Source organism: Elephantulus edwardii, unplaced genomic scaffold, assembly GCF_000299155.1.
Source record: "Elephantulus edwardii isolate Elephantulus edwardi_28Jun2011 unplaced genomic scaffold, EleEdw1.0 scaffold00368, whole genome shotgun sequence".
In the NCBI taxonomy this organism is placed as follows: Eukaryota; Metazoa; Chordata; class Mammalia; order Macroscelidea; family Macroscelididae; genus Elephantulus; species Elephantulus edwardii.
The window spans coordinates 1,340,683-1,355,510 of NW_006400118.1; the positions used below are offsets into that span (position 1 = coordinate 1,340,683).

General features: G+C 43.7%; 1 protein-coding gene and 1 pseudogene across 1 annotated transcript in view; one reads left to right on the forward strand and one right to left on the reverse strand.

The window, feature by feature from the left end:
* The window catches only part of ARHGEF26 (Rho guanine nucleotide exchange factor (GEF) 26), a 182,163-nt gene that overhangs the window by 512 nt on the left and 166,823 nt on the right, over window positions 1-14,828 (forward strand). The window contains exons 2-4 of the mRNA XM_006902100.1: window positions 24-568; window positions 1,917-1,956; window positions 4,403-4,545. Of these exons, the coding sequence (XP_006902162.1) occupies window positions 24-568; window positions 1,917-1,956; window positions 4,403-4,545 (728 nt within the window). The remainder of the gene's footprint in view (window positions 1-23; window positions 569-1,916; window positions 1,957-4,402; window positions 4,546-14,828) is intronic.
* The window catches only part of LOC102852622, a 21,397-nt pseudogene continuing 18,762 nt past the window's right edge, over window positions 12,194-14,828 (reverse strand).

A 14,828-nucleotide genomic window follows, 5' to 3' on the forward strand; every position in this document is an offset into this window, starting at 1 on the left:
GCCCGCCTCTAACGCGCCTGCAGCGCTTGGTGACTGCGCGGGCGCCACCTCGCTCGCCGGCCACACGGCTCAGGATCCGGCGCAGAGGTCCTGCAGACTCGCTGCGCCCCAGAAGAGGTCCTCCGAGGAAAAGCTCCCTCTCCAGAGGCTGCCCTCAAAGGACAGCGAACCCCTGGAGTACCCCTCGGTGGTTTTGAGCACCCACAGCCCCGCCGCCCTCAAGGTGGGGAAGCACCAGATCATTCCCAAGAGCCTGGCCTCGGAGATTAAGATAAGTAAATCCAACAGCCAGAACGTGGAGCCCCACAAGAGGGTCCATAAGGTGCGCAGCATGGTGGAGGGCATCGGAGGGACCCTGGGCCCCACGGGGGATGAGGCCGAGAACGACCTGGATAGCCCAGGGTCACTGCGGAGAGGCTTGCGGTCCACGTCCTACCGCAGAGCGGTCTTCAGTGGCTTTGATTTTGACAACCCTGCCAGCTCCAAGAAGAAGAACAGACTGTCACAGCCAGTTCTGAAAGCAGTGGTGGAAGAGAGAGAGAAGTTCTCCAGCCTGGGAAGGATAAAGGTAAGCCTGGGAGAGGAGGGAGTGTCCCAAGCCCCGTGCTCTCTCCAGAATAGATGGGGGGCTGGGGCGCAAGAGGAAAACCAGGGGTTAACTAGTTTTCATTTTCTTTCACGGGATACCTGTGCACATTTGTCTTTCTGGTCATTCTGCTGTGGTCAAGATTGATAAGGCAGCTTGGTGGGAGGAAGTGAAATTCAGGGCAGCTGTCTCAGTTTCCCAAACCCACGCACTGTTTGGCGGTCAAAATAGGAGATTTAAAGTTAAAAATAACAGTAAAAATTGGCTTAATGAGCCCGGAGCCCTTTTAAGACAGACAACTAAATAAAGTTGCATCTGCATTCATAATTTTTAAGGTTAAAAAAAAGTAAAGAAAGATTTACTAGAAAGTTAACAGCCCAGAGAGAGGGATCTCCCTTCTTGAAAGGAGACAGGCCTGCGTCTGAGTTCTTGGTGGTGTGATCTAGTGGTCAGGTGCTTGTGTGAAAGTGTGGGTCAGCGTCACTGATCATACAGAAAAGTACTCATTTGTATTTTAGCTCATTAAGTATCTACTGCTTCAATTATTGAATGTTTCTAGGACTCCCTGTAGTTTAGGGAAAATACAAATTTTAGAAACAATTGCCAGAACCACAAAAAGTACTTATTTTTAAAATTCAAAAGTTGCCTATTTTTAAAGTTTTTGTCTGTTTTTAGTCTCATCTGTCTTTGAGCGTTTGACAGATACAGGAGCCCAGAACTTCAGGTTAGAATGAGCTGCGTGGTATTGCCTCTTTGATTAAGGCCTGGAAGTTGTACTTACTAAAATATTAAATGTGACATTGCTTAAAAAAGGAAGACTAGACAGTAAGGTTTTGGATTGTGTGTGCTGACTTCTCCAGAAACAGATCTAGGCATGAGGGCAGCCATTCATTTTGGCAGCCTCGTGGTTTCTTAATTATTCAGAGAACTGGAACCAGTCTCTAAATGCCACATATGTAATACAACAAGCCTGTTTTATTTTAGAGACTTATGGTCTTAAAACAAAAGAAATTACATAACATTCTACGTGGATTTGTTTTTTTCCCCCAACTCTGCAAGTATAGCAAAGTTCAATTTAACAGACATGGTGAATCACAAGCAATGACATGAACCAAACTGTGGTCAGTTGAGGATACTCAGGCTGTTTTGACAGTGCTTAGGGAACACTGTATAATTTATTTATTATTTTTTTTTATAAAGTGAATCGTAGTGGTCATTGAGGGAACTGCTCTAAGAGTTAGCTACAATACTTTTGCTTAAAATAGCTGCATGTTCATTTTGACTCATATATACATAGTTTGCTTTGCTTTTTTGCTTTTCTGTTTCTTAGAAAAAAATGCCGAAAGGACAAGGAACATTTGATGAGGAAGGTAAGCGTTGTTTTCCCAGACTTTTATTACTGTTTCAATGTGGAATATCAATTATAAGTTGAAATCCAACTGCAGGGACAAAAATACTTAACATGAGAGAAATGTTCAGCTTCCTCTGTTATTACAGTACAAAGCTCTCTGTAAAGCTAAACTTTCTTCTAGCAATACTAGCAATGGATAAAATAAGTGGTGTTTCCTATAAGCTGTTACTTTTGTCAGTGCCCTAGGATTTTTAATTCTTTCCTCCTCTGGCTTTGTTCCCATTTCCCTCAAAAATATGAAGAAGAAAAAGTAAGAGCATACACACTCTAACTTTTTAATTACAAATTCTGAGTTTGGCATTTAGCTCTTAGGTCATATTTCCATTTGACTTAATATTCATTGCTCCCTTAGTTCCATATTTTATTATCATTCCTGATTTTCTGCTTCACTATCCAGTTTCACACTTGGGGAAATATAACCTCCCTAGCTGATGGAAACATATTCCTAAGAATTTGTAACCCATATAAGAAGTTTTGTTAAGGATCTCAAAAAAAACAAACAGCAGCTTTACCCAGGTGTACAAGCCCTAATCAGATTAGCAGATTTTCTCTAAGTAGATGGGTCATGTGTCAGCCAACAGCAGGAGCATGCAAGGACCAGTCCCAGCTGCAGCCCTATGGGGCCAGGGGACCTTGGTTCTGGGGAGGGTCATGCTTTGGAAAGTTGGAGTTTTTCAACTGTTAAAGAAACACAGAGAAGGATATAGCCTGTCCATATAGCAACTGTACAACTATCCATAAGTAACCTTGACTTTTTCAAGAGATTTTTTCCTGTATTATTTATAAAAGTCACTTTCCTATCGGAGCACTGACTAGAAAATGTCATTCTCTCCACTCAGTCTTAGGAAACCATTCTCTGCAGAGTAGTTATCCGGAGGCAGCATTTTAGCTAGTCAGGCCACCTTCGTCTCCCTGGTGTTGTACGTGAACAGTCCCAGAGTTCTAAGAGGGTTAGTGACTTGTCTAGCTAGTGACAGAGGCAGCAGAACCCAGGTCTTCTGACTCTGCTTCCTTCCTCCTATGCTGTGTGTCAGTTGTCAGTCAGTTGATTTCAGCTCATGGTGGACTCATGTCTATAGTGATACAGTACTCCATAGAGTTGTCAGTGGCTGCTGGTTTGTCTTTTTAGCAGGAGTTTTCTAGACCTTTCTTCCTGGAAAACCCTGGACAAACTCCAAGTTTTGCTTAATAGTCAATCATGTTACCATTTGCATTGCCCATGAACTTGGCTCTATACATGAGCAGGGCATCTGCCTGATACATTTCTTTCAGGACACATTTAGTGTCCGCTGGGATTTGATGCAAATTCTTTGACTTTGGCTTCATAGGACTACACACTTTAAATGTTTTTAAAGTCAGTGGAGAGGCTTTCACTATAATTAGTTTTATGTTGGATTTTTTTGTGTGTGCCCAAGAAAATCTTTCCCATTCATATGCACAAGGAATGTAGGATTCTTCTGAGGGATGACTGACAGGAGTGAGAGATTGATTGGGAACAGAGCGGGAGAGTGGTGAGGACAGACAGGTAATATTGGAGCCTTGAGAGCCTAGGCTCTAGGTCCACACCTTTCACTCATCAGTTGAGTGACAATTACTTTGAAGGTCACTGGTCCCCAGTTTAATCCTATCTGAAGCGAAATTAGTAGTACGTCGCTATGACAACGAGAGTGAGAAATACCACCATCAGTGTTATGCTTATACTATATGCCAGTAGAGAACTTTGAATTGGGATGATGTTGGCACAGAATAGTGAATCCCCGCAGAACAAATCTGTTCTAGAAGAAATGCAGACAGAATGCACCTTTCACACAAGGAGGATGACACTTAGTGTTGTGAGAAGGGTCCAGTCCCAGGAGAAGACTCGACGCATCCCATGCTTGGTAGAGGCTCATTGATAAGAAGACCCTCAGTGAGATGGCTTAGCGCAGCCTCCAGCGGCAGGCCGAAGTCAGAACACTGCTGTGATTGTGAGGATAGCACAGGATCAGGCCGTGTTTCCACGCAGACTCAGGGTGACTGCAGATAAGGACATAAAAACACAGCACTGTTGAGGCTCTTCTTCATGGTCCAGTTGACTTGATGGCAGTCAAGGGCCTTGTTGTTGTTAAGTGCCATCAAGTTGGCTCTGACCCGAAGTGACCTTGTAGAGCAGAGTAGACATGCCCTAGAGGTGGACAGAAACTGCTTTGCATTCCTAGGGCCCTCCCTTTCTTTCCCTTGCAGATTAGTTAGATACAGAACTATGTGAGTGAGAACATTGATTTTATGTTCCTCTTCAAAGACTAGATCCATATGTTTATCAAACTAGAGACCTAACTGTTGTGTAAATAACAGATGTTTGTTTACAACAAATAGCCTAATAATTGGAGGGCATTAGTGATATGCAGGGATTGTTTGTATTGCAGAAAATGCAATGTGTCAGAACTACAAAGAAAAGGCTCTGGGGAGTGATTCTGATGAAGAAGAGGAATCCAGAGAACAGAAATCAGAAGAGAAGATTGTGATTCATCCTAAACCCCTGCGACCCACGTGGGGCCAGCTCTGGGCGGTGAGCACTTCCCTTTACCTCTTTTTACTGGCGGGAGACTCGCGTGTTGTGGAAATTACGTGAACCTTCGTTGGTGTTTTACGTTTTCTCCTGAGGATTCCAGTGATGGAAGGCTGTTCTTTCTAGATTGTGAAACGTTTCTTGACCCTCTGCACATAGTGAGTGTGAACTTTGGCACTTCCGAACAGGGAAATGAAGTTTTGATTAACTTAATTTGTCACTGTCATGGGGCTACTGTCCTATAGAAGCTATTCCCATTTGCCATCTGCATGGATAACTTCTTTTACAGGTGTTTTTGGTGTCACGTGCTTTGAGTCATAGCTGAGCCTCAAGTGTGTTTTCAGAGGCTGTAAATCAAATCACACGAGAGGAGATCACCCATCTTTCTCCCTCAGAGCAGCTTGGGAGATTCAAACCATATGCCTTTGGGTTGGCAGTGCGGCTCCTTAACTACTAGGCCACTAGAGTTCCCTTTGCAAGTGTCTGTACAAGCTTATTTCATAGAAGACGAAGGTTAGAAAGTGTTCTGAAATGTACTTCTCCAAACTCCTCTACCGTCCCATTACCTCTGACGTCAGTTACTCCTCCTCATCTCAGCCCTCTTACTCCTGTCTGTGTCTTTAGGTTCTGTAATTCGATGGGAAGTCCCAAAGGAACTCAGAAATGATTCACGTCGTTGTAGGTGGTGGAAGCCTGTGCTTGTTGTCACAGAGGCTAGTGAATGACAGGCCAGGTGCCAGCTGGCTGAGGCTGTTAGAAAATGTGTAGCCGGCGTGCTCCTTGGAGGCAAGGATGGTGAAACGTTCTCACACATTTTGGCCATGCTGTAATTGATGTCTTAACTGGTGCTGGAGAAGAGTATTGAGGGTACCATGGACTGCTAAGAAAAAGAACAGGTTCATCCTGGAGAGGGTTAAACCAGGCTGCTCCTTGGAGCAAGGCTTTTGAGGCTTAGTCTAACATACTTTGGACGTGTTGCAAGGAGGGACAGGTTCTTGGAGAGGGACATCATGCTTGGGAGGGTGGAGGGACAGCGCGGGAGGTGAATAGAGCACAGGAGCTCTATGAGGTGGATTGATTCAGTGACTGGGATAAGCAGGATGGGTGTCTCAGAGACAGGACAGAGCAGGGTTTAGGTATGTTGTACATAGGGTCGCTATGAGTCGCAGGCGACTCAGCGGTACATAACAGCATTAGAAGAGGCTATTCCTTGGAGGAGGCCATCATGCTTGCAAAGGTCAGAGAAAGAGAGGAAGACTCTCAGAGAGATGGATTGCAGTGTTGCAGCAGTGCGTCAGGTGTGTTAGAAATGAGGAGGACGGCCCAGGCTAGGACCAGGGTCAGATGTGTTGTTGTTCAGAAGGTAACTGTGAGGAGTACTGGACTTGAGGGCGCCTGGCAGCAAGAAGAACGTAACTAGAAAGGCCACTATGTAATTCACTGTGCCACAGTCTAGTCTTTTATTTTTGTTCTTTTCATGTATTTTTGTTGTGACATGCCGTTGAATCACAATTGACTGAGTTGCCTTTTGCTTTTTTTTTGAATTTTATTTAATATGTGTGTACCATCAAATTGGATCTGACTGGTACAAGAGGAGATTGTCCCTCCTTTTCCAGCAGAGCATCTGGTAGATTCGAACCGCGTGCCTCTGGGATTGCAGTGCAGCTTCTTCTGAGTTGCCTTTCCAGCGGGTTTTCAGAGGCGGTAACTAGAGGGGCGGGAGATTCCGCACTTTCCTCCCAGGGAGCGTGAATCAGGACGCCCACCTTTGGTTATTAGTGTAGCTCCTTCCTCTTTAGCCAGCCGAGCTCACTTGTCTGCAGAGGTTGCGCAGCATATCTGGAACTTTCTAATTATTAAGTGTGGACACGCAATAGGGACGGTGAAAGCTTTCCTTGCATATTTTTGTGTATCTGTGTGCACAGAATCGGGACATTTTAAAAGTTTTTCCTTGATAGTTTCATGTAGATACCTCCATATTTTGTGAATGTTAATGGAAAGATATGAACTTGTTAAATTAAACATCTAAAATATATATTTCCACCCCCCTCCCTTTAACAGATAGAAACTTATTTTCCTACGGGCTGCTGCATTTGGGCTTTAACTCTAAAGGAAGGCTTTTTTGGAGAAAGGTTTTACCCTTTTGGCTTCTTTTCCTGGTCCCTTAGAGATCTTATGTAGCAGGTCATTTGCTCCTCCATTCATTCCTGCTTGCTCGCTTCATCTGCTATTTTCCCTCCTCAAAACTGATGAATGGATAACTTTCTATCCCATTTCTGCCTGTGCATCTCTGAGTGTATGTAAGTGCGTGTCTGATGCTTACTTGTGTGCTGATGAGTGATTAATTTCTCCTCTTTAGAACAAGCTTCTTGGAGATGTAGTGGGATATATATATATGCTGTTATGTGCTGTCAAGTTGCCTGCAACTCATAGCGACCCTGTGTACAACAGCCCTAAACCCTGCTCTGTCCCTTCCCAATCTTACTGTCTCTGACACCCCTATCCCCGTTACCCTAGTCACTGAATCAATCCATCTCACCGAGGGTCTTCCTCTTCTGCGCTGTCCCTTCACCCTCCCAAGCATGACGTCCCTCTGCAAGGACTGATCCTGCCTTGCAACATGTCCAAAGTATGTCAGATGAAGCTTCAGAATCCTTGCCTTCAAGGATCAGCCTGGCTTCACCCTCTCCAGGCTGAACTTGTTTGTTCTCCTAGCAGTCCCTGGTATATCCAGTACTCTTCTCCAGCACCACAGCTCAAAGGCATCAACTCTCCTACTGTCATCCCTAGTCATTGTCCAACTTTGTGATGCATAGCAAGTAATTGTAAAGCCCATGGCCTCTATCAAGAGCATCTTAGTCTTCAGACTAACGTTGTTGCTCTTCAGTACTTTGGAGAGGTCTTTGAAAGCAGCCTTTCCAATGAAGTTCATCTTTTAATTTCCTGGCTGCTGGTGCCAAGAGTGTTGATTGTAGAGCTAAGCAAACTGGAGCGATTAACAGTATCAGCCTCTTTACCATCCATCATGATGCTGCCAATAGGGGTGTGTGTGTGTGTGTGTGTGTGTATAATTCCCCTTTCTTCTGGCTTAAAAAAAGGCCACACACTGTCTGATGTGTAGTTCACGTGATAGGAGTTTAGGATTACCTTTGTAGGTAATCTGGGACATTAGCAAGAGGAAAGGTATTCCTGTGGCTCCCCTGTGCTCTGCCTTCTGAGCTGTGGGCTTTGTATCAGAAGCGAGCCTGTTCGCCTTGGACAGTCCTTAAAGGACAGGGGACTGGGATGACTCCCTCCTAAGCCTCACTGAACTTGTTCACAGACAGACTTGTTTGTGCTGTAGACATGCATCAGCATCAGACGAGGGCTTGTATACGTAGAAGTGGTGGAACCAGGACCTTCCTTGGGAACACCTGTCTGTTAATAGTGCAGGAGGACCTCTGGAAGTCTCTCTCAACCTCGTGTTGGTATCAAAATTTCAGACACCAAGCTTTTGTCCTTTTTAGTCTTCCCTATGAGCCCTGATGTTGTCCTGGCATTATTCTTTTCCTTTTCAATACCTCCAGAGTGGAGGTACTTTTAGTTTTATGCCTCAAACTCGTAGTGCCGCTGACGCCAGAGCAGGTGATGTGAGTAAATGAGAGAGTGAGTGTAAGGCTATAGGGAGTGGTGAGGACTGTGGCAAACTGGCCTTGGCAGCTGATGCTGAAGGTAGCTCTGGTGGCTTAGACAGTAGAGAGTTGCTCCTAGTGCAAAGGCGACTTTTCTTTGGCAGTTCTAATCTACCAAAGGCTCTGAGAGGGAAGGATGGGCAGTCTTCTCCCATGTCATTGACAGCCTCTGAAAAGTCACTAGAGGGTCAGCTATGACTCTGTTCTGACTGATTACAAGAAGTTTGAGTGACTGAGCTTGCTAAGTTCAAACCAGGTAAATATGAAGGCTTGATGTTGTCTGCACTTTGGATATTTGAAAAATTAAAATCTATTTGCGACTGAGACATTTCACTCAACATAATGTCCTCCAGGGTCACCTATTTTGGATAATATTTCACGAGTTCCTCGTTTTTCAGTGCTGTATAATATCCCATTGTGTGAATATACCACAGCTTCTGTATCCATTCATTTGTTGATGGGCACTTGGGTTGTTTCCAACTCTTTGTTACTGTGAATAAAGCCACAGTAAACGTGCTTGTGCATATATCTGCTTGGCTGGCAATTCTGGTTTCTTCAGGGTAAATTCCCAGTAGTGGAATTGCTGGGTCAAATGGTATTTTTATTTTCAACTTTTTGAGAAAGTTTCATACTTATTGCCTTCCACAGTGGTTGTACCATTTTATTCTCCCACCAACAGTGAATAAGGGCTCTAGTTTCTCCACAACCTCTCCAGCATTTGTTGTTTGCTGTTCTGTTCAATTTTGCTGTTCTTACTGGGGTGAGATGATATCTCATAGTTGTTTTAATTTGCATCTCTCTTAGAGCTAGGGATTTTGAACATTTCTTCATGTGTTTGTTCACCTTCTGAATATGGCGTAATTCCACTGTTATGAAATAGGACTGCCTTGGGGTTTGGTGAAATCTAAGAAAAGAGGGGATAAATAATGTACACGGCATTGAAACTGATGAGGGAGAGAACTATATAAAAGGAATATATGATTAGGTATTATTGGCATGACAAGAGTCCAGAACAAAAGTTGCCTAGTAATGTGGTCTGAGGGTAGGGACTATATAATAATGGAAGAGCTTTTTTCCCAAAGAAAAAAGGTATCTGGGGGTAGGGGAGGCAGGGAGGAAAATGTGCAACAATGAAGGATTGGAAACCCAAGTTCTTTATAAACTTTCATTAAAATATCAATAAAGAAAATTGAAATATAGGCTTCAATAAGAATTATTCTTTAGGTTTTAAAAAAATTTACTCGCCAAACATAAGTGGAGAAACTGCAGTCTGTGCCCTCTTCAGTTTTTATTAGGTTAGTGATTTTCCTCGCCATAAAATAGAAGAATTTGTGTCTTAGTATTCTAATAATCTAACTGAAGAGCATTGATGTCCGTCTGAGATTAAGGTGTGCCTGATTCAGGCCATGGTCTTCACAATGACTTGCTATGCATCAGACAACTGGACAGTGACCAAAGATGACAGAGGAAGAATTGATACTTTTGAGTTGTAGTGCTATTGAACATACCAAGACTTCCAAGAGAACAAACAGGTTTATTTTGGAGAGGGTGAAGCCAGGCTGCTCCTTGGAGGCAAGAATTTTGAAGCTCTGTCTGACATACTTTGGGCATGTGGCCAGAAGGGACCAGTCCTTGGCGAAGGACATCATGCTTGGAAGGGTGGAGAGACAGCACAGGAGAGGAAGACCCTGGATGAGAGGGATTGACACAGTCATAGGGTTAGATGTATCAGAGAGAGAGAGAGACTGGCTCAGGATAGAACAGGGTTCAAAGCTGTTGTACATAGAGGGTTGCTGTTAAGTCGATGGCACATATAGCAGCAGCAATAATGATCTCATGATGTGCATCCTCTCAAAAACTCAACTGCTGTTGAATTGGAACTGACTCAGACTTGACTGTCCAGCAGCATGTAAATCAATGGGCGACAATTGCCCATCTTTGTCCTGTGGACCTCTGAGTGGTCGGAGAGGTGCCCCCTTCGGGTTAACAGTGCCAGCTCCCTCTGGACTGTTCCACCAGAGCTTCCACTTGAAGTATGTAAACGAGAGCAAGTGATTGGCAGAGCTGGCGATGAGAACTATAGGAGCGAGGAAAGCTCTAGAAGGCTCCCGGTCGCCTGTTGGTGTTGACTGCTGAGGCGTGAATCTGGGTGACTGAAGTTTCGGGGTTCCCTCTCTGTGGCAGCCTCTGTGTGGTTAACACAGGCCAAAGTCCTGCCGTTGTTCTCTGGTCAGTAAGCAGTACCACCGACTGCCGTGTTAGTCACACTCTGTTCTGTCTTTCACTTTATCACCAGCGGTCCGGTTGCCTTATTTGTTCCTCCTGGAGTTTGGCTTTCATTGAGATTATCAAAGGTCTATGTGCAGTCAAAATAACAGCACCTCCCCTTCAGTGGAACTGGAAATACGGATGTGCATTTGGTTTGGCAGAGGAGAAGTGTGCCTGTGTGCAAATTTTGTTAACAAGATTGCTATCAAAGAAATGTAAAACAATAAAATGGGTTCTAACTTTGGTTTGCGTTATCTGGAAGTCGAGCGTTCCCAGGAGGGTGGTGTGTATTTGTTGTGTCCTTTGCCAACCGTGTTTAATCTACCAGCCTGATTGGACTTCGCCACTTTGTGCTTAGGCTGTAGCTTGCATGTTTTTGTCCTTTTTCTGCCTTTTTATTATAAACTACTTCAAGCATGCAGAAAAAACCCCACAAATATATGAGTATATAATAGGTATAGTAGATTGTGTATTCCCCATCCAGGCTGAGCAAATGTTTACATTTTTATGTACTTATTTCTTTCAAGCCTGAAAGCTAAACAGCTCCTCCTCCCCAGGTAATCGCCACCCTGAAGTCCTCTGCTGTTCTTTCCATGCAGGATTCCAAGCCTTAAAAACACTGTTGTAAAATGGGACTGACATCAGGGTTGAGGGAAGACAGAAAAGGAGGGGAGCAATGATATATATTGCATTGAAACAGATGAGGGAGAGAACTGTTTAAAAGGGACATATGAATGGGTATTCTTGTCATTTCAGAAGTCCAGAGTGAAGGCTGCACAGTTGAGTGGACTTGGGGGGAAGGATTGTATAATAATGAAAGAGTTTATCTTTTCGAGGAGAAGAGTGAATTGTGGGGGGGGGTAGGGAGAAAAGTGCAACAATGAATGACTGGAAACTCTTAAGTCTCTCTCTGTAAACTTTCATTAAAATTAATTTTAAAAAGATAAAAAAATTTAAAGTCTCAGTTATTAAAGTTTAGCATCAGCAATAAACTAAAAAATAAAAAGATGCATCCAGTGCTGGTTTTTAGGAAAATAGACATTTTAACAGAGAGCACTGGGGACCACAGGGAGTTGCCCGGCTAACCCAAAGACTGAACTGGTTTAGTGGTTCGAATCCACCAGCAGCTTCAAAGGAAAATAATGGACAGTCTCTTTCCATGGCATTTACCACCTTGGAAACCCGCTGGAGGGTCAGCTGTGAGTTCTGACTCATTGACAATGACAGAGAGACAGTAACTTAAGTCTTTTTTTTTTATTTCAGCAGTAGATGTCACAGTTGAGACCTGGAAACAAGTTTTTGAGCAACGTTGGGAGGTTTCTCCTAAGTGAGCTACTTCATTTTTCTACCCTGATCCCTTCTGGGAGAGGGGCTGTCATGTGTGAAGTTGCTCTTGGAAGCCTCCCTTTTAGATCACTTTTGCTCAGGTTGAAAGACATCAGCTCAGTAGAGGGCTCCCATTTAATGTTACAGATATCGTTTTAATACAAGACTTCTTATCACTTAATACAAAACTTCTCTAAGAATGAGTCCTTAATCTAAGAGAGAGACTAATGTGAGGGTTTTTTGCTGTCTAATTTCTAAGTTTGGCCCAAGCTTGGCTACTTCCTGCTTGCATGCAGGGCTGTGGATGAGTGTGTGCATATTAGACAATGTTGGTTGATGGTTTTATTTGTCTTTTTTAACAAATCCATAATTTTATTTGCTTTTCAAGAAGTGTAAATCCTCAGGGGATATAGCATTACACGGATTCACTGTTCAGTGGACTTAGCAGGAAGGTTGCTCCGAGCTTTGGCCCGAACCATGCCACTGTTTGTTTCCATGAGCCTGAGTTACCTTTCCCCAGATTTCTCTGTTTTTGTTGGGTTTGCCACCAGGAGTCACTGTATTATTTTTTCTTTGTAAACATAAGCACATCTCTTGCCTAAATAGAATTCTGTTTCATATCAGGCATAGTAAACTCCTTCAATTTGAAGAAGAGCTGTGTGGTCCCTCTGTTTCCGGAGACCTTGTTTATAGCCAGTAAAAGTGGCTTTGCCCCAAAGCCTCCCGCCGTCTTTGTGGTCTAGAAATGCTGCTTCCAATGGTTTTATTTTTTAAATGTCTCTTGTCTTTGTTTCCGACACCTGCCTGGCTCCTGAGGATGATGAAACTTTTCTTATCAGTTGACTCGGAAGCATTCTTTTTGAAGTGCAGGGTGCAGATAATTTATGGTTACTTCATAAGGTCTGGAAGGCTTCAGCCCGTGGTGTGGTTTGTTTTCACGACACCGCGTCTCTGGTTGCCTTGGACACAGTCAGGTAAGGCAGCGGTCAGCCACACAGGTGACATGCTTCCACATGGACCGTGCTGGGCCTCTTCACGCTCTGCTGTTGTGGTCATCTAAGAATAAGGGAGAATGTGACTGGTGTGAGACAGGACTGCTTTAATTAGGCCCAACGAGAATAAGGAATTGTTAGCCGGCCATCAGCCACTGTAGTAGGAATAAAGTGAAATAATTGTGCCTGTGAGTAGCAGACTCTCCACGGAAGGGACATGGCCTCTTCTGGTCCAGACCAGGAGCTGGGCCCTAACATTTCCTAAGATGATGAATGACAGGCTTCATTTTCCTTCCCTTGATTGGCAGGGCATGCAGGTTAATTTTAACTGGACCTACAGGAGAGCTTCAGTCCAAGAGAACAATTTTGTGCTGCTTTCAGGCCCTGGAGAAAAAGAAATATGATCGAAATCATTTCATTGATCCTGGTACCTCCAGCTTTTGAGTTGGTCATTTGTGAAGCTTTGCTCTTAAGGAAAGTAATATTTGAACTCAGAAGGTGATTAACTGGACATATGCCCAAAGCTGAGGAGTGACCAGACAGGTAAATCGTCCTGGTGACTCATCTCATAAGAGAACCTTGAGGACAAGTCAACGGTTCTGAGGCCTCAGGGGGGGAAAACGTGTGGGTTTGAAAAAAAAAAATTGATTGTCTTTTTAGTTGTGGGTAGAATAGAAAGTCCTTGTGATAGCAGCTGCCTGGGTCCTGGAAGCAAAGTGAGCGTCAGATTCTCCTGAGATTCCTGGCTGGGTGGAGTCCCAAAGGTAGGTAGTCTGTCTCCTCCTTTTAGTCTTGACTGGATTCTTTCCTGCCCTTCTCATAACTCTCCCCACCTCCTATTCCCGCCCAAAGGTCATATATGCAGGCTTAAAAACAAGCAAACAAAATGACTGGGGAAGCCAGTGTTTTGCTGAGTTCAGTGACAGCACCAAGCCTCCGTCGCCAAGCCGTGCCCTGACCCCATTTATCTGTCACGGGGTGTGTTTGTGTAATTTCTATTACCTTGACATGCCAGGTTCCTCTGAAAGGGTGTTTAGGCTTCAGCTGCAGACACTGAAGCATGCTGTTGTTAGGTCTTTTCACAGGAGTTCAACACCTAATATAGTCATCCTCTCTGGTCGCTTTATTCTGTGCCTGCTGACATGTGGCTTTATCAGTCATCTTAAATTAGTTGGGATATTTCTTTGGTTTGCTCCAGCATTTTTGTCAGGGATTGGTCTCTGTGTTTTTGTCAAAGTATTTCCGCAGCTAGGCTTATGAGGCAAAAGCCGTGGTGCTAACTCGAGAATCAGGCCTTGTTCTCTGGTGCTCTGGGCTCAGCTTTTAAAGGGTACGTAGTTCACCTCTGGATGACTTTCAGAAATTTAGGTAATGAGAAGAAGATTGGGAAACTGGGAATTTAATTATAAATGAAATTGTGTTCAGTTGCAGTGACAGTCCATATTAAGTTGTTTTAACAGCATGATCTCAGGGGATTACTTGTAGAATTTGTATTGTGTTTGTTGTAAAAGATATTGTTTCCTGTTAAAAATCAGGGCACAGTAGCTGGAATAAACTTGAATAGCATTCTCTTTTTTAAAAAATGCTTTAAAGTGTTTAGTATGAATTGAAACATTTCCTTCTTTTCCTTTAAATTTTCACAGTTGTCGGAATGAGTTCTTGGTTACTCAGCGACGCTGCTTAAAATAGCAATCTTTTCAGTCAAATAGTTTTTCATATGCGTTTTTGCAGCACCGCAATCTCTTAAGATTATTTATTACCGTAGATGGTGATTATTGCCTCTCATGATATCTGTCTTTTGACTTAGAAAATAAGAAGATATACTGTCATTTTTTTATGTCTGGCTTAAGTTTGATATTGTTATTGTTGTTGTTGTTGTTATGTGCTGTCGAGTCACCTGCAACTCATAGCGACCAAAAGCCCCAAACCTTGCTCTGTCCTGTGCCAGTCTATCTCCAACACACCCATTCCGATTACCCCAGTCACGGAATCAATCCACCTCATAGAGGGCCTTCCCCTCCTGTGC